The 20,438-nt window shown below is 41.1% G+C and overlaps 1 protein-coding gene across 2 annotated transcripts in view; it reads right to left on the bottom strand.

Moving 5' to 3' along the window:
- Positions 1-20,438, bottom strand: part of MNAT1 (MNAT1 component of CDK activating kinase) — a 124,730-nt gene that overhangs the window by 6,920 nt on the left and 97,372 nt on the right. The window contains exons 8-9 of one of the 2 annotated variants that reach the window (XM_074820919.1): positions 17,872-18,003; positions 15,020-15,043 (exon numbers count right to left, since the gene is read on the bottom strand). The exons of the other annotated variant lie outside the window; for it this stretch is intronic. Coding sequence (XP_074677020.1) covers positions 17,883-18,003 — 121 coding nt within the window. The 3' untranslated portion in view covers positions 15,020-15,043; positions 17,872-17,882. Of the gene's footprint in view, positions 1-15,019; positions 15,044-17,871; positions 18,004-20,438 lie in introns of those variants that run through there. 2 annotated transcript variants of the gene reach the window in all.

Genomic DNA, 20,438 nt, shown 5'->3' with positions numbered 1-20,438 from the left:
GCTTGTAAAACCACCACCTATGCCTTCAACGCAGGGCACACAGTAGTGATCCTCTTATTTAGGGGCTGAAGCTGCCAGAGCTGACTGCTGAATGCACAGTTGGCATTACGAGCAAACCTTCTGGTTCCAACCGACTTTACCTTTGATGACATTTCTAGGGGCTTGGATTGCTTGGAAATAAACATATCTATACTTCGATGATGTTTGAGTAATTTTCTCCCCCTTACTTCAGAGGGAAATTTCAACCAACTTTCCAATAAAGAAAAGTTAAAGTCTTCATCTTGCAGTAAGTTCTTTAAAATCAAATGCCTACTGACTCTAATGGGTCTCTACTTAGTACAGGGAAGATTTAGGAAAAGCTTCTTAATTGGGAGTTTGAGTTCATGGCTCCTAGAACTTTTATTTCTCGGTTTTAGGTCTTCTAAGTGAAGAACTCTGTTCTACCAGAAATTACTTTTCCCAGAAGAGAAGCCAAGAAAACCCCGACCCACCAAATCATTAAAAGAAATCTAGGACCTCTAGTGATTGTTTTTAGCCTCTACCATCTGCTTTTTCTAAATAGCAATTTGTTTCAAATGCTGTCAGAGTGTCTCTGGGCAGGAGTACACATCAACTGCATGTGGTGAGACAAAAGTTCTTTAAAATTAAAACAGGTCTACCATAGCATACATCAGCTAAGATGGAACAGCACAGAGGTCTGCTACTGGACACTGAAATAGGGAAAAAAAAAAAGCCTAGAAAAGTAGTATTAGCCATGAAACAGTTGTCTACCGATAAAGCCAGTTCTGACTCCAAAGGTAGAAATCAGTAATGAGTTATTCCTCCCTCTCTTCCCTCATTCCTCTTCTCCGTTATATCAGAGGGCAAACATTTCAGATCCTGGCAGCCCAAGGCCACACATGCCCTGCTGCAACAGCAACCCGGCAGCACCTCGGGGCTCAGTGTTCCTGCTCCAAAAGCGGCAGCTTCACTCCTTACCATTCAGCTACTGCAGTGACCAATGAAAGAATCTCCAGCATGTGTAAGATGAAAACTAAGGCACTTTTAGGTGATGTTTCACATAAACGGTTTCCTCTTTTAATGGTGAAACGCATACATAAACTCTAAGATATATCTGATTACCTGTATCAGAGATTTTATTAGAAATTACCTATGACATCGGTGAGTACAGTTGTGAACTTTTCAGCAGAAAAATTGTTAAATGCAAAAGACACAAAGGCAAAGAAGCCATCCTTGGTGGGGGGAAGAGAACGGAATCAAATTTTCCCATACTACTTTCCCTGAAAACTTCCTCTTTTTGTGATGAAATCCAGACACCAAACATTTCCACTGAAAAGCTAATACACCAGGGGATGGAATCATAAAACAGTTTGGGTCATCCAGCCCAACCCCCCTGCAGTGAGCAGGGACATCTTCAACTAGATCAGGCTGCTCAGAGCCCCATCCAACCTGACCTCGAATGTTTCCAGGGATGGGGCATCTACTGCCTCTCTGGGCAACTTGTTCCAGTGTTTTACCACCCTCATTGTAAAAAATTTCTTCCATATATCTAGTCTGAATCTATCCTCTTTCAGTTTAAAACCATTACTTCTTGTCCTATTGCTAAAAAGTACCTTCCTATCTTTCTTATAAGCCCCCTTCAGGTACTGGAAGGCTGCAATAAGGTGTCCCCAGACCCTTCTCTTCTCCAGGCTGAACAATCCCAACTCTCTCAGCCTGTACTCACAGGGGAGGTGTTCCAGCCCCCTGATCATCTTTGTGGCCTCCTCTGGACCTGCTCAAGCAGATCCGTGTCCTTCTTATGTTGGGGAGCCCAAGAGCTGAACACAGCACTGCAGGTGGGGTCTAATGAGAATCCCCTCCCTCAACCTGCCGGCCACACTTCTCTTGATGCAGCCCAGGACACAGTTGGCTTTCTGGGCTCTGAGCGCACATTGCTGGCTCATGCCCAGCTTTTCATCCACCAGTACCTTCAAGTCCTTCTCCTCAGGGCTGCTCTCAATCCACTCACTGCCCAGCCTGTATTTGTGCTTGGGATTGCCCTGACCCATGGGCAGGACCTTGCACTTGGCCTTGTTGAACTTCATGAGGTTCGCACAGGCCCACCTCTCCAGCCTGTCCAGGTCCCTCTGGATGGCACATCCCTTCCCTCCAGCGTGTCGACCGCACCACACAGCTTGGGGTCGTCAGCAAACTTGCTGAGGGTGCCTCGATCCCACTGTCCGTGTCACTGATGAAGATATGAAACAGTACTGGAGGAGGGAAATTTTCTTGTGACAGCTATCTCAAAACATATTTTCAGTGCTCCTGAATGCAGTGAATGCATCATAAAAAACTCTCCTACTGTTAAAAAAAAGTTTAAAGGATGAAAAGTTTTAGAGAGCACCTGGTTCTTCAGCATTTTCTTAGCACTGCAGTTCTGCTGCTGCTCTAGATTTTAAATAGACATGAGATCAGAATCAGGTACCCACATTTATTTAACACACAGATAAACATTTGCCTTTGGAGTAACTGAGAAGCCAATGCTACTGCCTAAAGCTAAGATGAAAAGTGAAGATCAAAGAACAAAGATAAATGCCTTCTGACCCACAGAAACTGTCTGATATGATTTTAAAAGAACTAGATGTTTTAAAGTGTAAAGACAGGAAACGAATGATGAAAAAGATTTTACAGAATAAAGGAAGCTTTGTATTACTCTGACCTAATACGCATTTTCTATGCCACGGGCTGAATGACAGTCCTGGGATACCACTTGCAGGCTGTGCATACAGGTTTCTGCACGTACTGCTGTAACAACGATTTTTAAACAACTCCAGTCTCACTGAAGGGTCTTACCCAAGAAGGCACCAGACTTGATACTATTATTTTATGTGGAGAAAGACTATAGACTCAAAGACTATCCACTTAAAGCACTATAGACTACAGACTTAAAGACTACAGACCTAAAGCACTCTGAAATGGGACGTAAACCTCTTAAAATGGTGCAAGCTGACCTATATCCATCTTCAAAGGAACTGCAAAACCAATTACACCTGTAGACAATATGTTAAAAATGTTAACAAGTTAAATAAACCTCTTTTTACACTGAGGAATTATGTGCACTATAGATTTACATTAAGAATTCAGGTGTGTAAATCCAGTGCATGCCAGATAAACACACTTTGCGCCTCATGTGAGCCCAGAATTCACAATGGGTGTCTGCATATTTACTTTGATAATAATCAAATGCCACATTTAATCAGGCTCCATTAACATCTGACCAGGCAGCATCACTTCAGATGAGATGTAACAGTGTCAACCTTAGAAAATGTAAACACCAATGCAAGAGAAGCCATTCCTGTCTTTGCAGTAGATTCATCGATTTGAGCTGATGCAGGAGATCTTGAATGCATTGTCAAAAGTTAAAGCAATCACAGAGGTCATATTGTTTTGTTGGGGTTTTTTAGCCAAAAAAAAAAAAAAAAGGAAAAAAAAGGGAGAGAACCCTAAACCTGCTAGAGTGCACCATAATCCTCAAGAGTCAAACTTCAGAGAAAGGAGGCGTATTCTCAGCTGGTCTAAGTCAACACGTACAGATTCCTGTGCTGTTACAGGGCAGATTCAAGACAATGAATATCTGAAAGTTCTCCTCATTTTAGCAGGTGACTGCCTGTTTTAAAATAGAAATGGGAAATGGAAAGCAGAACCTGCAAACACATTAATCCTTTGCAAGCAAGGAAAAACTCAAGGCTACCCAATTTCTTTTTGTTCACGTGTTACAACTCTATAAAGGATATTTTGTACACGTTCTATGCCGACTTTTCTTTCTTCAATTGTTGGGGGGCTTCCTCACATCCCACTTTCCACCCAGTAATATATTTAGTCACTTTAATGGCTCCATACATGTCAGTCATGAACCATCATCGATTATGCTGTGTAAACAGTTTGCTTCTTGTTGCTCACCACACCTCTCAGCACCACACATTCCCGCTGGCGTTCCGGATGCCATCTCCAAAATACGCACAACCACTACCATCTGGATTTTTTTTTTTTCCTTCAAACCGAAAGGATTTCTGCTTAAACTCTTGCCCAAGTAGCTACTTAAATTCATTATCCCCATGTACTTAGCCGGTAACAAAAGGTTAATGTTTATTTCTAGAAACCTTGCTCACAGGAAGCCTTCCTTCAGTGCAAGCGACTTCCGTAACTCGCACCTCTGCGAGCAGAGGGCTTGGGAGCGCTCTTGGATGAGCAGGAGCACCTGGTCCCCCATTTGTCATCTTCCTGAGGTCACCCGCCAGCTGTCTGTCCTCTCAACACCCAGCCTCGCCACCGCGGCGAAGGCATTCTCCCTCGCTCAGGTTTCCAGGTCTGAACTTCCAGATACAGTAAATCAATCAGCCATCGCAGAAACTGCTCAAACAACTGCAAGTAAGCATTTTAACACCCTTGAGCAGCCTCGCTGCGTAACAAGGACACTGCAGTCCTAGCTGGAATCCAGCAAAGCACTCACTCTGCATGACTAGTATAGATTACATTTCAGGGGACTGCAGAACTGCAGCTACATTTAGTCTATGACTAAATCAGGCTCCACTCGTACTTGACCCTGAGAAGAATGTCATTGAACACAAGGGCCTTTTCTCAGCTATGATCTTGTATTTTTTCTTTTCAATAGCTAAAAAGACCATTAAGCCATCATGTCTGTAAATGCAAAGTAGCTCTCTCTTTAACATGTTTTGGCATGGCTTGCTCTTCAAATTCTTCATCTTTCCCCCTGCCCTCCAACTCCACTCTTCTTCCTGCATGCTACATTTAGGGCAAAGGTCACCAGAAGAACTTGGGATATGTTTAAATTATTATTATTATTCTGAGGAAGTTAATCATCATTTTGTAACTTACTACCTAAGTCAGGATTGTTTTCATAGGCTTATTTTATGATTTTTTTTTAACAATAGGGCAAGTTCAGATTTAAAGACATCACTGCGTCTTTCCCCACAGCTGGGAGAACATTTCCCTGGGTTCAGCTCCGGGAATACAGCATCTCTTCTGCAGCCACAGGGAGCACCAAACTTTTATTCTGAAAGACAGTTCATTTGGACACACAAATTCTTCTTTTAGGATAAAAATTCCCTACTGTTCCTCACTCTCTGCCTTTTTCTCCGACTTCTGCACACCCCACCGCGTACCATAAATTCCCCAGCACACGGCAAACAATCCATATTGATGAACTAGGGCTTTGAGTGAGCTACATGAAAGAGATTCCTCCTGGACCAGCTTCCATGTAAATTATGCAGCTGTGAAGCAAATGGAGCCCTTTCTGAACAGAGCACTCACTCAGGAACACCTACAGAAAGAGGATGGAGATGCACAGAGACCTCCCCACTCCCCAACACCTTTTTCAGTACATTGTTTGATGCGCAGTTCTGTGGCAGCAGATCACAAGGATGGTCATGGTTGTACCACAACTGCGGAGTAGAGGATGGCCTGCCACAAGTAGAGAGGAGATACTTTTGCCCCAGGAGCTCTGGTAAGGACCTTGACTTTGGGCTCCAGGCTGGAAATGGACTGGCCAGCACACTTCTAGAGGTGTTTTTTTCCCCGCATTGAAGGGCTGTGTTTTAGTCCCAGCAGGGGAGGATAGAGCCCCTGGGTGACTCAGCTGTCAGGCATGGTCACAGCCAGGCTGAAGACTAATGGCGGTCAACAGCCTCCTTTGCCCCTACGCATCTCCCCCAGTTTGCCTCCTCCATCTACCTGCTCTGTCGCACAGCTCTGCAATGTCACTGCAGGGCACTGTTCTCAGTGAGAATGATGAGGCTGGACCTAAGGGGAAAACAACATCACCTTCTCCCCCCTGCCAGCATAAAGGACTGAGAACAAGAAAATAACACCAGAAATACATTTACCACAGCCACAGGCTTTGCCCCCAAATCACTGCTGATGGAAAAAACATCATCTGAACAAAGAAGAAGCTGTATATAACCTCAGCTTTGAAAATACTGTCTCCCCAGGTCAGCCAGTCTACTTTGTTTTCACTGTGACACAGCATCCTCTGCTCTGACAGAGTAGCAATGAATTCATGTTGTATGGTAATTCTGGTTTAATATGACTCAAAATAGCACAAGATGCAAAAGAATTTCTAGAGGGTTTTTAACCTCTGATACTGATCAGATAAGTAAGCCGCCAAACCTAATAATTATCTCAAATGAATAACTACGAGCACAGAGCTGCTCTGTGCTCGCAGTTACTCATTTGAGATAGTAAGAACCCAAAGTTATTTTCTTTAGGCATCTGAAAAACATAATGGTTGAAAGCAAAAAGACTGCGGTTTGAATGACACTATTTAAAGAAGATGAGACCATTCAGGTCAAAACAAGGTGAAAAAAACAGCCTGCCCTGTATTGCAGCTGACTAATGCTCTAATACATTAGACCCTCCACTTCTTCAGGTTCTGGTTGCTGCTGATCAGGTCAGCATTTCAGCCTGATGTTGAGGATCAAGTTTACAGCTCTCAGCCATGCTGGCATCTGCTCCTCAGGAAGGCCTGGAAGAGGTGGGAGGGAGAAAAGAGAGGAGGGCAGGAGCTAGGAGTGAGGGCTTCTCCTCAAAACCACGGCTGGGCTAAGAATTAGAAGCATCTGCCCAAATCATGTGCAGTCTTTTGGCTGAGCTCTCAAACATCAACCTGCAAAGGAACCATGTATCACAGAGCAGTCAAAGACAGCTCACAGAGGTGGAGGGAGAAGGGAAAAGAGCGGCTCTGTTCTCTTGAAAATATTTCTATAGGGGAATGAAAGAAAAAACCCACTCCTTCAATCCTAAGAAGTTTCCTATCTGTCAACATATGGTAGGAGCTATTATTATTTGGCTTAAAGTATCATTTGAAGCTTATTTTTCTATTTTAACAGTTTGACATTTCTATTGTGAAATCTGGGTGCAATTCTCTGGATTTTATTGTCCTTCTCTATTGTGCCCTGGTGAAATTTCTAGAGGGGAAAATGCAGTGATGATGGGAGATGTCCATTCCACTCTTCTAAAAATACAATGAGTTAAGTGTCTAAATGGTATCATTCTTTATTTTATATAATTTCTGTTGAATTAATTTTTATTCTCTGCTGCTTTCAGGCTAATACAATTTCCTGAACCAGCAGGAGCACAGATATCAAAGCAGAAGTGTGCTGAGCTAGGCAGAATCCCTTAGTTTCACCTGGGAGAGAAAAGTGCTAACAGAGTTGTTACAGAGGAGTGACATTCACAATTCCTGAAATTCTCCATGGATTATTTGTATAACAACTTGACCTACCTTGCAAACTGCATCCTCAATAAACGTATCCAAAGAAGCTGTGCATGAGGATTGAATTGATTCTGAAACCCTCTGGTGCAGAAACCGCATTTTTAAACCTTCACAGAGAGTGCCTAGCAATTGTGGGGTGATTATTAATAAATAATGACATTTAATAAATTATCTGGTGATACCCTGCTGAGGAGGGAACTCACATTAACACTAGGTGGCAGAAGGCTCTGTCACATTGAAGACACCTGCAAACAGATAGACTCATAGACCTAGACTTAAGCATGATAGCCGATTTTAGAAAAGCTAAGGGCAAAACAGTTGAAAGCAAAATAACTATAAAGTACCATTTTCCATCCACTCTTCCAGTTCTAATTCTGGCTCTGATATCTTTAGCACACATCATTTCACTGTTTAAAAGATCATTGGCTATCCCTGAGTCTGAATACACCTTCTAAACTTGAACCTTAAATCAAGTCTTACTCAATTCACATGAAATTCTGTATGTGACAGATTATTCTATTAAGTTTTTATTTAAGTAAAAGAGGCATTCACAGTTTAAATAAATAAGTGGTCATCAGGGCAAGTACACAAAAACATACACTGCTAGTTAACCTTGAAAGATACTTGAAAGCGAGCTAAGAGTGCTACAGCAAGCACACTTCTGCTACTGAAAGAAAACCAACAACCTACAAGCAAACTAATTCAAAACTGCTCAAGACTCACTGTGGAAGAGGTCTCCAATAAATGGCAGCTGCTCCCTCATGGAGATGCATTTTCAGAAGATACTTTTGTAATTACATATAAAATTCCATGGTGTCAACCGGTTTCTTCTAGTTTTACAGATTTAACCCTTTTAAAAGCATTTATGCTTGATTTTCCTTTATTCTGGCCACTCTCTTTTAAACTACTTGTTTAAGTTTCTCTCTCATCTAGTCTAAATACAATATATATAAGGAAACAAAAATTTTAATTTCCAGTAAAAAAGGGAGGTGAAGAAATATCAGCAATCACAACTCAAAGGCTGTATACGAAAAACAATTTGCTGTGTGGGCTCTAACAACCTGGATAGAAAAGAAAGCAAACAGCAATGTCAGATGTAAGGAGGAAGCCATAAACACAGAGAGGAAAAGTTTAAGGCAACCAATGTCTAGATGTTGAAAAATGCAAGGGGGTGGGGGGAGAACAACATGCTACTTCCTTAGACAACTAAGTTGACAGCAAAGATTTCTTCTAGATTACTGTGGCTCCACTGCTTTTACACTTGCCAACCAGTAATGTCCCAGATTGTAGAACCCAACCCTCTGATGGTTTGGTTCTACAAGTGTAGCTGGTGCCAATGAAGAGCTCAGTAGCCTTGTGTTGGGTTATTTTGCACCTCTAGACATGGAGACTCTTTGTGTTTAAATATAGTATATTTTATCATTCACAGTTGTCAGCAGTGGAAATTGTCATCTAAGCAGTAAAAGATGCTGTTGAAGAAACAGGAGGGATTGGTTAGAAAGGAAAAATTATTTTGGCCGTGACAACTCATCTCACTGCCCATTTTGAGGGTAAGGGATCAAGCCACCCATTGCAAATTACTGCCTGAGAGTCAGAAAAATCAATAGTGGGTAGGAAAGCCTACTTGCCAAGGCTACAGCCACTGCCAGCAGATTATTAATGCATCTGTCTGCATTCTTTAATGTTTCCTAAGAAGCAACTATGTTAACTGAAAAGGTGCGATGTGTCACCAGCCCTTCTCTTCTCTCCTCTTCATTTTCTCTCTATATTAAAACCTTGGCTACCAAAGAAAACAATCAAGTTTCACCTCATCTTTTCCCAGCTTTTCTGAAGTTCAGTTCCTGCTCTATAGCAATATATACAGCCTAAGTACTATCCCTGACAAGCTGTTTGACAACCCTAAGTTGCACATCTATTTTACTTCCAGAGCTTTGGAGTTGGTAGGGCTTAGATGGGAAATGGAGGCCAATTAAAATAAACACAGACAATATCAATGAATTCTTCAGAAACACACAAGACAAGCAAAATGAAACACTACTGGCTTTTGCCCACAATTAGAATTCAGCCTATCCTGCACACTGAACGCTCTGGCTGAGGTCCAGAAAGACACTTAAGCACATGTCTTATTTTAAGCATGTGAGTAGTCTCATTGATTTTTCACTCATGCCAGTAAGAATATTCAATGCGCTTAAAGTTAAGCACATTGTTAAGTGCCTTCCTGGATCAAGGCCAGGCTATTTAGCCCTTGCGAGAGCTAGGCTACAGAATATTTACCATTATTTTAAGTTCTCAAGACTTTCTTCGAGATAAAGTTTTATGGCGTATGGAAATATTTCATTCATCGAGTATCATACCAGCAATGACTGGTTTACAGCAACCTTCAGGGAACACGTATTCTTCCCCTTCCCACATCTTCTAAAGCAGTAACTGGAAGGATTATCAAGACACATAAGCAAATACAACCAATAAAGAAAATTAGTTCTGAAAGGGAAGCCGTCAGTCTTACTGATCTAAAAAGCAAAACTAGCACCCCAGTGAAAAGCTGACAGACATATTAATTTTCAGTGAAAACTAATAAAGTCATTTGCCAATATCCCATTCCAATACCAAGTTCCGTACAGCAACTTTGAAAAACAAGCTAATTATTGACTGAAATGAATTATCACAATAAGCACATATTCAAGTCCATTTTTCCTTCTTCCTTTTTACACAGAGTTGAATACAAAATTCAAGGAAAGATCTGTTAGTGCTTCCTCAAGATGATCTCACCACATCAGAGCACTTTATAGAGATCAAAGGCACAACAAACATGACTGCTTTTTGCTACAACAAAGCAAAGCAAATGCCATTTGCTTTGCTACAGACAATTGGATTATTATCTGGTTGGCACTACCCAAGTTCAGTATTGTACCCTGAATAAGAACTAGAGAAAGGCGTTTAATGTAAAGAAAGCTGTACTGGGTCAGACCAATGCTCCCCCCACCCCAGCCATCCTCTCCAGGAGCAAAAAAGGGAGCGCACAGGAGCCTGACCACTCCAGTGTGACCAGCAAGACAGCATGACAATTTGGTCCTATTTTATAAGCAGATATGGCTTTTTCTTCCTGGAAAGTTTAAACTCGGTAGCGAAAGTAGGTCAATTATACATGAACAGAAAGCCAATTTAAATCTAGATCACCTCTTCGAAACCTCAGGTTGATTCACAGCTGTATTACTCACCATGTCTTACACCAATACAATCCCCCTGATTTCATGTTACCAAACCCACACCTGATGGTGACTCAAGCTTCAGCATCTAAGACTTTGTCATAGTTTAAACCCAGCCAGCAGCCAAGCACCACACAGCCACCCACCCATCCTCACCCACCCAGGGGATGGGGGATAGAACTGGAGGAGTAAAGGTAAGGAGACACGTAGGTCGAGATAAAAACAGTTTAATAATTGAAATAAAATAGACTAATAATAATAAATAATAATAGAAAATACAAACAGGTAATGCATAACAGTTGTTTACCACCTGCTGACCAATGCCCAGCCCGTTCCCAGCTAGCAATCCCAGAGCAGATCCCGAAAACCACAATCCCAGAAGCGAGCGCCCACGCTTCCCGGCCAACCCTCGTTCGCATACTGAGCATGTCGTTACACGATATGGGATATTTCATTGGCCAATTTGGGTCCATTGCTCTGGCTGTGCTCCCTCCCAGCTTCTTGTGTACCTGCACACTAGCAGGACATGGGAAGTTGAGAAGTCCTTGATTTCTTAGCAACAACTGAAAAAAACATCAGTACATTATCAGCATTCTTCTCATACCAAATCCCATACTGAATCCAAAACACAGCACTGTTCTAGCCACTAAGAAGAAAAATTAGCTCTATCCCAGCCAAAACCAGGACAGACATCACTTTAGAAACTGGTGGACTACCCCCACAGACAACCTCTGAGACCTCTGCAAAAAGTAACTAAGACGACAGAGGTAGCCTGCTGACAAAGAGACACTTTCTAGTGGATTCTGGTTTAGAAGTCCTCAATTTGAAACTTTTTTTTTTTTATATACATCTAGAATTATTTTACATATCTTGATGCTGAGATTACTTGATGAAATTTTCTCATCTTGTCATGCAGACTCAGAACAGATGGACATAAAGGCCATTAGGCAGAGAAGCATTGTGGCTGCAAGGCACATGTGGAGGCCATTCAGTCCAGCCCCCTGCTCAAAGCAGGGTCAGCTCAAACAGGTTGCTCAGGGCTGTGTCCAGTCAAGCTCTGAACATCTCCAAGGAGGAAGACTTCACAAACTCTCTGGTCAACCTGTTTCAGTGTTTGACTTCCCTCACAGTTAAACCTGTTTTAATGGAATTCCCTGTATTTCAATTTGTGCCCATTGACTCGTCCTCTCGCTGGGCACCACTGAGAAGAGTCTGGCTCTGTCCCCTTTACTCCCTGCCTTCCATCAGGTATTTACACACATTGACAAGATCCTTCCGAGCCTTCCCTTCTCCAGAGTAAACAATTCCAGCTCCTTCAATCTTACCTCACACAACATATACCCCGAGTCCTTACTCACTCCAGTGTGTCCATGTCTCTTTGCACTGGGAAGCCCAGGATTGGACCAACACTCCAGATGTGTGTCTCACCACTGTGGAGCAGAAAGGATCATCTCCCTTGACCTGCTGGTCGCTCCCTCTGCCTAATGCAGCCCAGGAGGCTGTTGGCCTTCTTTCCCACAAGGACACACTGCTGGCTCATGGTCAACATGGTGTGCTCCAAGGCCGCCTGTGCAAAGCTGCTTTCCAGCTGATTGGTCCCCAGCCTGTACTGGTGCATGGGGTTATTCCTCCCCAGGTGCAGGACTTGGCATTTCTCTTTGCTGAACTTCACAAGATTGCTGTCAGACCATTTCTCCAGCCTGTCAAGGTCCCTTTGAAGGGCAGCACAACCATCTGGTGCACGAGCTGCTCTTTTGAACTTTATATCGCCTGCGAACTTGCTGAGAGTGCACTCTTTCCCCTCAGCCAGGCAGTAATGAAGAGGCTAAGCAGTCCTAGTCCCAGTATTGACCCCTGGGGTATACCACTAGGTCCTGTTTTGCTTTGAAATCCACAACACGTAACAGGTATATTAATGTCACTAGACTGTATTGGTTTAACTAATTCCCATTTTTAAATTAAGATGGTTAAATGAGCGCAGTATTTTAATATATGCAAGGATCAAGTCTGTTTCTGAACAGTATCTGCTGGCTTAGCTCACTGTTAAAAGTTAATTTCCTTTAAGAAAAGTTCAAAAATCATTTATGACTTCAGAGGGAAAGAGATTTTTCTTCTTGAGCTGCTTTAGTATGTAGCTAACCCAAATGGTGGACTTTATTAAGAAATCATTTCTGTGGACAAAATTGCACCATCACTTGAAGAAACGAGAGCAACAAGAAAGCTGTATTCCAGAACTGGGATTATAGCCAGTTTATGATGGAAAAACATTGAATGCTTATGGCATAATTATAACGTTACAGCATTTGCTGCCAGAATTACAAAAATTATTCTTAAAATTATGCCCCAAATAGAGTGTTGTTTAGCTAAACTGAAAGCACATTCCAAGAAATGTGAAAAAACAAACTTACCATGATTCCAAATCTAAATTACGCATACTAAGGGCTTGTTTTAATAAAAGTGTATTTAATGGCTGAATAAAGTTTCTCAAAAAATTATTTTAAAGATAATGAATGCCTGATGTCCAAAAGACTGTCACATGAAACTTCATCACTGACTCATGTAAACTAACCTCAAATTTAACCAAATGCAACTGTGATCAATATTGTGTCAATTTGAAAATATCTGGGGTTTAAGGCAACAAAACCAGATGCAAGGATGAGTAAAAGTTGGACTCCACAAACAGAATGGAGTTCTTTGCCACTGAAAGGTCTGGAACAGTTATGCTGACAGGGAGAAGCCATAAGAATGAAAAGTTTTGATAGTATTGCCACATTTAGCGAGAAGACAGAGTCAAGTGCAGGAGAAATAAAAGTTTGTCACTGCTGCATGTTATCTAATTTTTTTCTTTTAACAATGATATTCTCCACTTTTAGGCAGTTTGGGCCATGGACTGTTCCTCCACACACCTCTAAATCGCTGCAATATGATGGACTTGCATTATATGTTCCTGGGCACTTTTGTAAAGCAAAAACCAGCAAAAAATAACAAAAAACCCAACCACATAAAATATAAACACTGTGAAATTTACTGACATACTCTTGAAGAAGCCATAAGAGTTACTGAACAGTAAGATACAAAAAGGCAGGCTATATATAGTATAGTTGTGCTAGAAAAGAAAATGACATTGGAAACAGTCTACCTTCACTGTGAAAAAACCCTGAAGACAGGGTTGTGATTTCTTTTGTTCTTTTTTCCCCAGAAAATGCGGATCACCTTGCAGCCTTAATTAACAGCAACCATCCTCAGCCTTGATGACTTAAAGGACTCATCCAGTGAGAAACCCACCCATCCAGTGGACAGAAACCTAACATTTGCCAGCCAGGCAGATCGTCCGACCTGTAAAAACTAACTCCTACAACAGTTTTATCTTTGTTCTGCTGCAACATGCGACCACCTGTAGTGATTACCAGAGAGAGGGAATGCAGTCTGGTTACCCAGTCTGAACTCTGATTACCCAGATGAACTTAAATAGATCACACATAGACCCTTTTAATCACGATACAGATACCCTGTTGGGCATGCTAAATGTTTGTATAAACGTGTGCATGCAAACATGCATGTGCATGCACTGCCCACCACTGTGCTGTCATGCATCGCCATCTCAAAAGCAGGTGACAGAGAATAAAAAGTTGCCTACACCAATCCTTTTTTATTTATTTTATTTATCATTTCTTGGCAATAATATTTACCATGAGTTGCAGTGGAAAAACTCACGAGCTAGAAACAAAAACTCAGCTGAGGGAGGAAGAAGTGTCAGAGCGGAGAAAAAGGAGTTTTATTCCTCAAAACAATAACCCCTACCATGACAGCCTCGCTGGCTCCTTCTCCACTGACAGGAAATTTCTGTAAAAGAATCATGTGGTGCTGGAACATGAAACTGCAGAGCTTCATATATGAGACAAGGCTACAGTCCTGACCAGGGATTAAAGAACAAAGTAAAAAGCCCAGTTCTCTCCTTTGTCTTCCAAATACTAAAAACTTAGAATGTGACAGAAACCTGTTGTCTTTGACAGGGTTTAAATTATACCAAAATAAAGTAAAAGCGGCAGAACAGCTAAAACTGGCAGAAAAATAAAAAGTCCAGGACTTCATAGCTTCATAGAGTCTCCCGAAAGCTTGTGTCTTCACAAAAACAGGCAGAAAATCCTAGAGGACCACAGAAGGGCAATGGATTTATGAAGTCTGAGAATCCCAAAACAAAAATGCAATTGAGCTAGCTGATTTTATTCTTTTATCCCTGAAAGCTTAAATAATTAAAAAATTAAAAATAAAAATAAAGCACAGAAATCACCTAATAGAAAAGCACGGTGTCAGTATTGTCCTTTAGGCATGATTCTCTCCCCACCTCTGAAAAGTTCTTTGGCATTTGACATAATTGGGGGGAAGAATTTTCTCCCCGGCGAAGTCAATTAACTTCACTGTATTTGCATCATCTGTGAGAGCTGAATCTGCTATATTATTCATGTATGACATAAGGTTCTACACCTACTTGACAGATCAAACAGGTTTTAAAGAAATTACTGTGCTTTAAAGGGAAGTTCCATGGCTCTGTCAAGTCAAAAAGCTGCAAGACAAGAGGCGAGTGATTATTATATTAGTGATACACTGTATTTTAATATTCTAAGCGAGTGTATCTTTGTACTGAAGTTTAACTTTCCATGCAATTTGCTACTTCATTAAGAAACTCCTTTAGCCTTCAATCATTATAAACAAGATAATTAAAGAAGAAATTTAAAGAATAGAAAATTAACGAAGGCCATTTTTCTGCTTTGTGCTCTTGAACTGCTTAATTTCTCATATTATTAAGATATAAAACCTCCTTGCTATAACAAGAAATTTAAGAAACAGTGTGGGCCGCTGCTTTAACATATAGCCATAAATAGGTGTATGCATGTTTGTGGACAAAGGTGCACTGAACGTTATAACCAAGCTTTTTTCTCTTTTTAAGACTACATGAAATACTAGTGCTTTATTCAACACCGTACAACATGATGTCACTAGATTACATGTCATGCCACTCTCTGGCATCATTAAACCAAGTGCCAGATCTCATCACATTTTGTGGTCACTATAACTCAAGGCCAAACTCATTTCCCATTAGCCCCAAATTAATATTTGTGTTTGTTGTGCATCAATGTATAAACCTCCTAACTGAAGGCAGCAGAGGAGAGAAAGATAACACATACAATGTGCTTAATGCAGTTCTTCAGTTAAAACATAGATGATTACATAGCAGTATGGTGGGTAATGCAGGTGTTGAAAAAAACTTCTCTATCGAAATGCTTTTCCTCATAATCGACTGTTAAAAGCAACTGAACTAGTACTCCAGCTCTCCCAGATGGCAGCCAGGAACTGGGAGCACTCACTGGATGCATAATTGGGAAACAACGTCAGGGTCTCTGTGGACCTATACTTCTCAGTTTTTAAGTCCCTGAGCTGCACAGAAAAGCCTATCACAGAAGAAAAACAGTCACTTTTATATGGGCATGGACTTATTCTTAAGTAAAAAGCTATATTCTACTCACCAAAGGCACTCTGACATTCTGGTGAGAAAGAGGGTTTGGTTAAATAAAATTACAAAGAAAATAAAGCTAAATTTCTAGTGAGTTGCTAATAATTTCTAGTGAGTTGCTAATAATTTCTAGTGAGTTGCTAATAATTTCTAGTGAGTTGCTAATAATTTCTAGTGAGTTTGTGAAGCACAGTGCATCACATCTGACAGGTTGCTGATATGATTTAAGGGAAGAGAGGAAACGACCATATTGATTTCTCCCACCAGTAGGACAAGCACTCTAATAAGCTGACTTTAAAGTAGCTACATACAAGTATTGCATTATCTGCCACACAAGTGATAAGGAGGTTTTCAAAGACTTAAATAATATTTTGGCACATAAATCTACTACGGGCTAATGAGATGCCCTTTGTGACCAAGAACTTCTTGTACTACAAAGGTGCTATCAGCTGGAGCCATGGAAGAGCAAATACCACAGGAGAAGCAGAGCCGGCTCTTCCCAGCCCACCTCTGTGCTATTCCACCACACGCTGGAGCACGTGCAAGCCCAAGCTGCCCTGGAAGCCGTCTCAAACATAGCCCCCACACACACACTTTACCACGAGCAGTTTTATGCAATTTCCCTATAACTCTTTACAAGGTTAAAGCTGTATCAATGCAAATTCCAGACTTTTTGTACAAAAAGTACATTCCGTTTTTTCAAGGAAAAAAATATTTCCACAGGAAAGCTATGGGTCTTCTTCCTGAATTAGTTATCTTTTTGCATCAGAGTCATCCTTTAATCCCAGTAGAGTGCAAAAGCTCCCACTAAATGCTCTGTCCATTTAATGCACTGCTCCTGAAAATATTCCACACTGACTTACGGATTTGTTTAACCAACACTAGCCTCAAATTTCTTTACCCCAAGAACTAACACATCCCTCAGTGGTTCACCTCAATGAAAAGGAAAAATCAAGTGCACCTTTAGGTTTATAACAAAAACAGGCAGCAATTTTTTTTCTTAAAGTATCACATTCAAATTAGTTTCATAGGTGCTACACCAAAAAATCTTTAAGCACGATTTACACTGATAGATCTCAAGAACTAAGCGTAAATGAGGATTCATCATCCGATGAGGTATTTTCCCTGCAGGGATCTCATTTTTTGCAGTGATACTCAACAACTTTCATCTATGATTTAAAAGACAATATAAAAGTCATTCCTTGTAAAATGCACAGCTGTCAAAAAATCTGAGGGGGCTAGGAAAATAGATAAACTATTCAGGCTAATCTGTAGCACTTACTAACAGACTTCTTCCAACTAGAGACAGCTTAATAGCAAAGGTCATGCAGCCAGGAGCAAAGAACACAGGTCACACAAGACACAGGACTACACAGATTAATTAATACTGGAAAAAACATAAGAGATAATGGTGGCCAATTAACAAAACGTGAGCTCTGGTTACTTCTGTAACCAGAAGCAGATACATACACAAAGTAATAGCAAGCAGGGGAATGGGGAGGGAGGAGAAAAAAAAAAGATTTATATATGGACTGAAGCCAAACTCCAAAGGTATTCATTCTGGTGCTTAACTGCCTTTGAGGATTTTAGTCTACCTGATTTAGCAAAGGCTACAGATGAATCTGCAACAGGATCAGATCTAATCTATCTCTCTGCACGGTCAGTCTCTTCCTCTGCAGCTCTGCAAGCACCTTTCCAAACAGCACACACTGCCCCACACGCAGATACATCCTTTTGCACTAACGCCGTGTTTCCAACACCTTTCCTCCTCTTGTATGATTATCCTAAACTGGTATGTGTTTTTAATTAATTCAGAGCCTAGTTCATTAAAACTAGCAAGACAGACTCTTCATTCAATTAGTTGCTCTAGAAAATGTTACCTTTTGTCTATTCAGTATTCAACCTGGTTTTCTGCAGCAAGTTCTCTGAGCCTTCTGCCTTCTGGGGCAAAACACCTATCTTCAGCTGTAGTTGTTATAACAATCAATGCATTGATATGCCTACAGAAACACCTAATAATACGACAGCAATAACAACAAGGAGTTATTACATTGTAAATCTAAAATTATATATAATGATATATGCATATACACATATGCACACACACAAACATATATATCAATAAAACTATTCCAGTAGAAATTACAGCTTTTCTGGGTGCACAGAGCATGCTCTCAAAGCAGTTATTCTTGATGCCCTAAATCCTACCCTCTTCTTGGAAGAATTAATGGTACTGCTGCAGTTTCTTCATCACTTCACGAGGAAGTAGAGAGTTTTTGGGAGCTCTCATTCCCCCCTATATTTACCCCCACCATGTGGCAGCTACCCTGCTGGGAGCATCCAAACCTTTTACCAAAGGAAAAGCAAAATTTTTTGGAAATAGCTCATTAACAGAAAACGTAATCAACAAGTTCATGTTGGGGAGGGGGGGAAAGAAGGTGAAGGGAATCAAGGAGCACACATGCTTATTTAGATGTCACTTTCCTATTTACTTCCAGAAATTTTGCTAAATTTAGCATATCTTCTGAACCTTTTTTGTTTAGGTGTTTTGGGGTTTGTTTTTTTTTACATCAGAAGGATTTTAAAGCCTCTCCTTTATTTGTATTTCTTGCTTTTCATATTGTTTTTGCTTTCTTAAGGAAACTGGCAGCTGAAATGCTGTTCTAAAAACAAGTCACAAACATTTAGCAGTGTTGCCATTTCAAACACCAGACTCAGCTGAAACTGCCGTGTGGCAAAACGATGCTGTTTCAGCTGTTGGAGCCCTCAGAAAGGGAAAAAAAATGCTGAATAAAACCAAAATATAAGTCATGAGTCAACAAAAACTCTGGGATTTGTTGCAAATACCCATCCTTCAAAGCAGCCCAAAATAGAGGATTCACTATGCTTTGAAAACACCAGTAGCCTGTATTATCACCTCCACCCAGCCATTCCAGCTTATGTGGTCCTCTCTACTTTAAGTACTGCAAGTACTTCCCAGAGCCTAATGCTGATATTTTGATATTTCACAACAGGTATTCCCATTTTGCAGATAATGAACCAAAGCACCAAGGGGAGAGGGGAGGGGCATGGTGAGAGGGGAAGAATTAAAAAAAAAAAAAAAAACACAACACAACAGGACAGGCTCATAAGGAGCTTAGATGTATAACTACTACAGATTTCTTAAATTTTATCTTACTAGGTTTTCCAAGCTTGCCCAAAGACAGCAATGTAGTGATGAAACCAGCTCCCTCTCTGGAGGTCTAGACTAGAGCCCCTGCTGCACTTACCTGTCGCCCCTCAGCAGGGCTGCTGGGCAGAGGCCGACACTTTAAAACTCTATTACTGCTCTTCTACTGCCACAGAAACAAGAGATGTGCACATGCATGAGGAAGGCACGAAATGGACCCATACATGACTACTGCAATCTCATAGATTTGCTAGCCCCATTCACAAAGTATTTTTCTAAGGGGATAAAAATAGCATTAAAAGAAAAGACATTGATTTTCTTTTCTGATTTTAAATTCCCAGGGCAGACAACCTGTAAAACCTGCTACTGTAGTACATACGGGCAGTGATCTTAGCAGACAGCTCCAGACAGTTTTTCAGCATTTCTGTTTTGAAATACAGGAAAGTCAACTAGCAGCCAAGAGCTCCAGTAAAGCCAAATATCTATTAACTCGGCCGATGAACACGGCGCTCTGTCATACAGGTAGCCGCATTCCTTTGCTCCATTTGCAAACACCCCTGAGCCATGTGGAGCACACTCCTCAATTGTATGAAAGTGCCTGTGAGCACACACAGTTCATCCACTGTGTCGCAAAAGAAAGTGGTATCCACACATACTGCCCAAGGGTAGGAATGTTAAAGGCACTTTTGAAGGCCTAATCCTGTTCCCACCGAAGCCACTACAAATCCCCTCTGCCAGGGCCGGGAGCAGAACTGGACCTATGTTGAGCTTTTATTTATTTTTAAACCTGTCGTCTGTAACACCCAAGGAAGTTCAATGGGAGTTTTTCAGAATAGAGTTGACACTAGAGCCAAAAACAAGTCAGGGAACACATGAACTTCCTACAGCTCTTAGGAGAAGGCAGGGAAGGAGTCTGGCAGCGTTAGCTGTGAGAACTCACAGAAATGGTGAGGAGGGCGGTTGCACTGAATTATCATTGGTGTCATCTCCAGGGTCAGTAACAGCTGTTACAATACAATCGATTGCTCAGATGTTTGTAGAAGTGGACAACACCATTTTTATATGTTCTTCTGCTAGTCCATGTTTTTCCAAGCATATTTAAGGGCTGGATAAACTGAGCAAATACAGCAGACCTAAAATGTCTATAGATCACTTCTGGGTGAGAGAAAACGAAAGAGAAGTTTCACAAAAACAGTAACTTCAGTGACTGCTCTTAAGACAAAATCCAAAAGATCAAGAAGAAAGATCCTATGGCCTGCACTACTCAAGGCAGAGTAC

The sequence above is a fragment of the Strix aluco genome, chromosome 4, assembly GCF_031877795.1.
Source record: "Strix aluco isolate bStrAlu1 chromosome 4, bStrAlu1.hap1, whole genome shotgun sequence".
Taxonomy (NCBI): Eukaryota; Metazoa; Chordata; class Aves; order Strigiformes; family Strigidae; genus Strix; species Strix aluco.
This window is presented reverse-complemented; position numbering and strand designations above follow the sequence as displayed.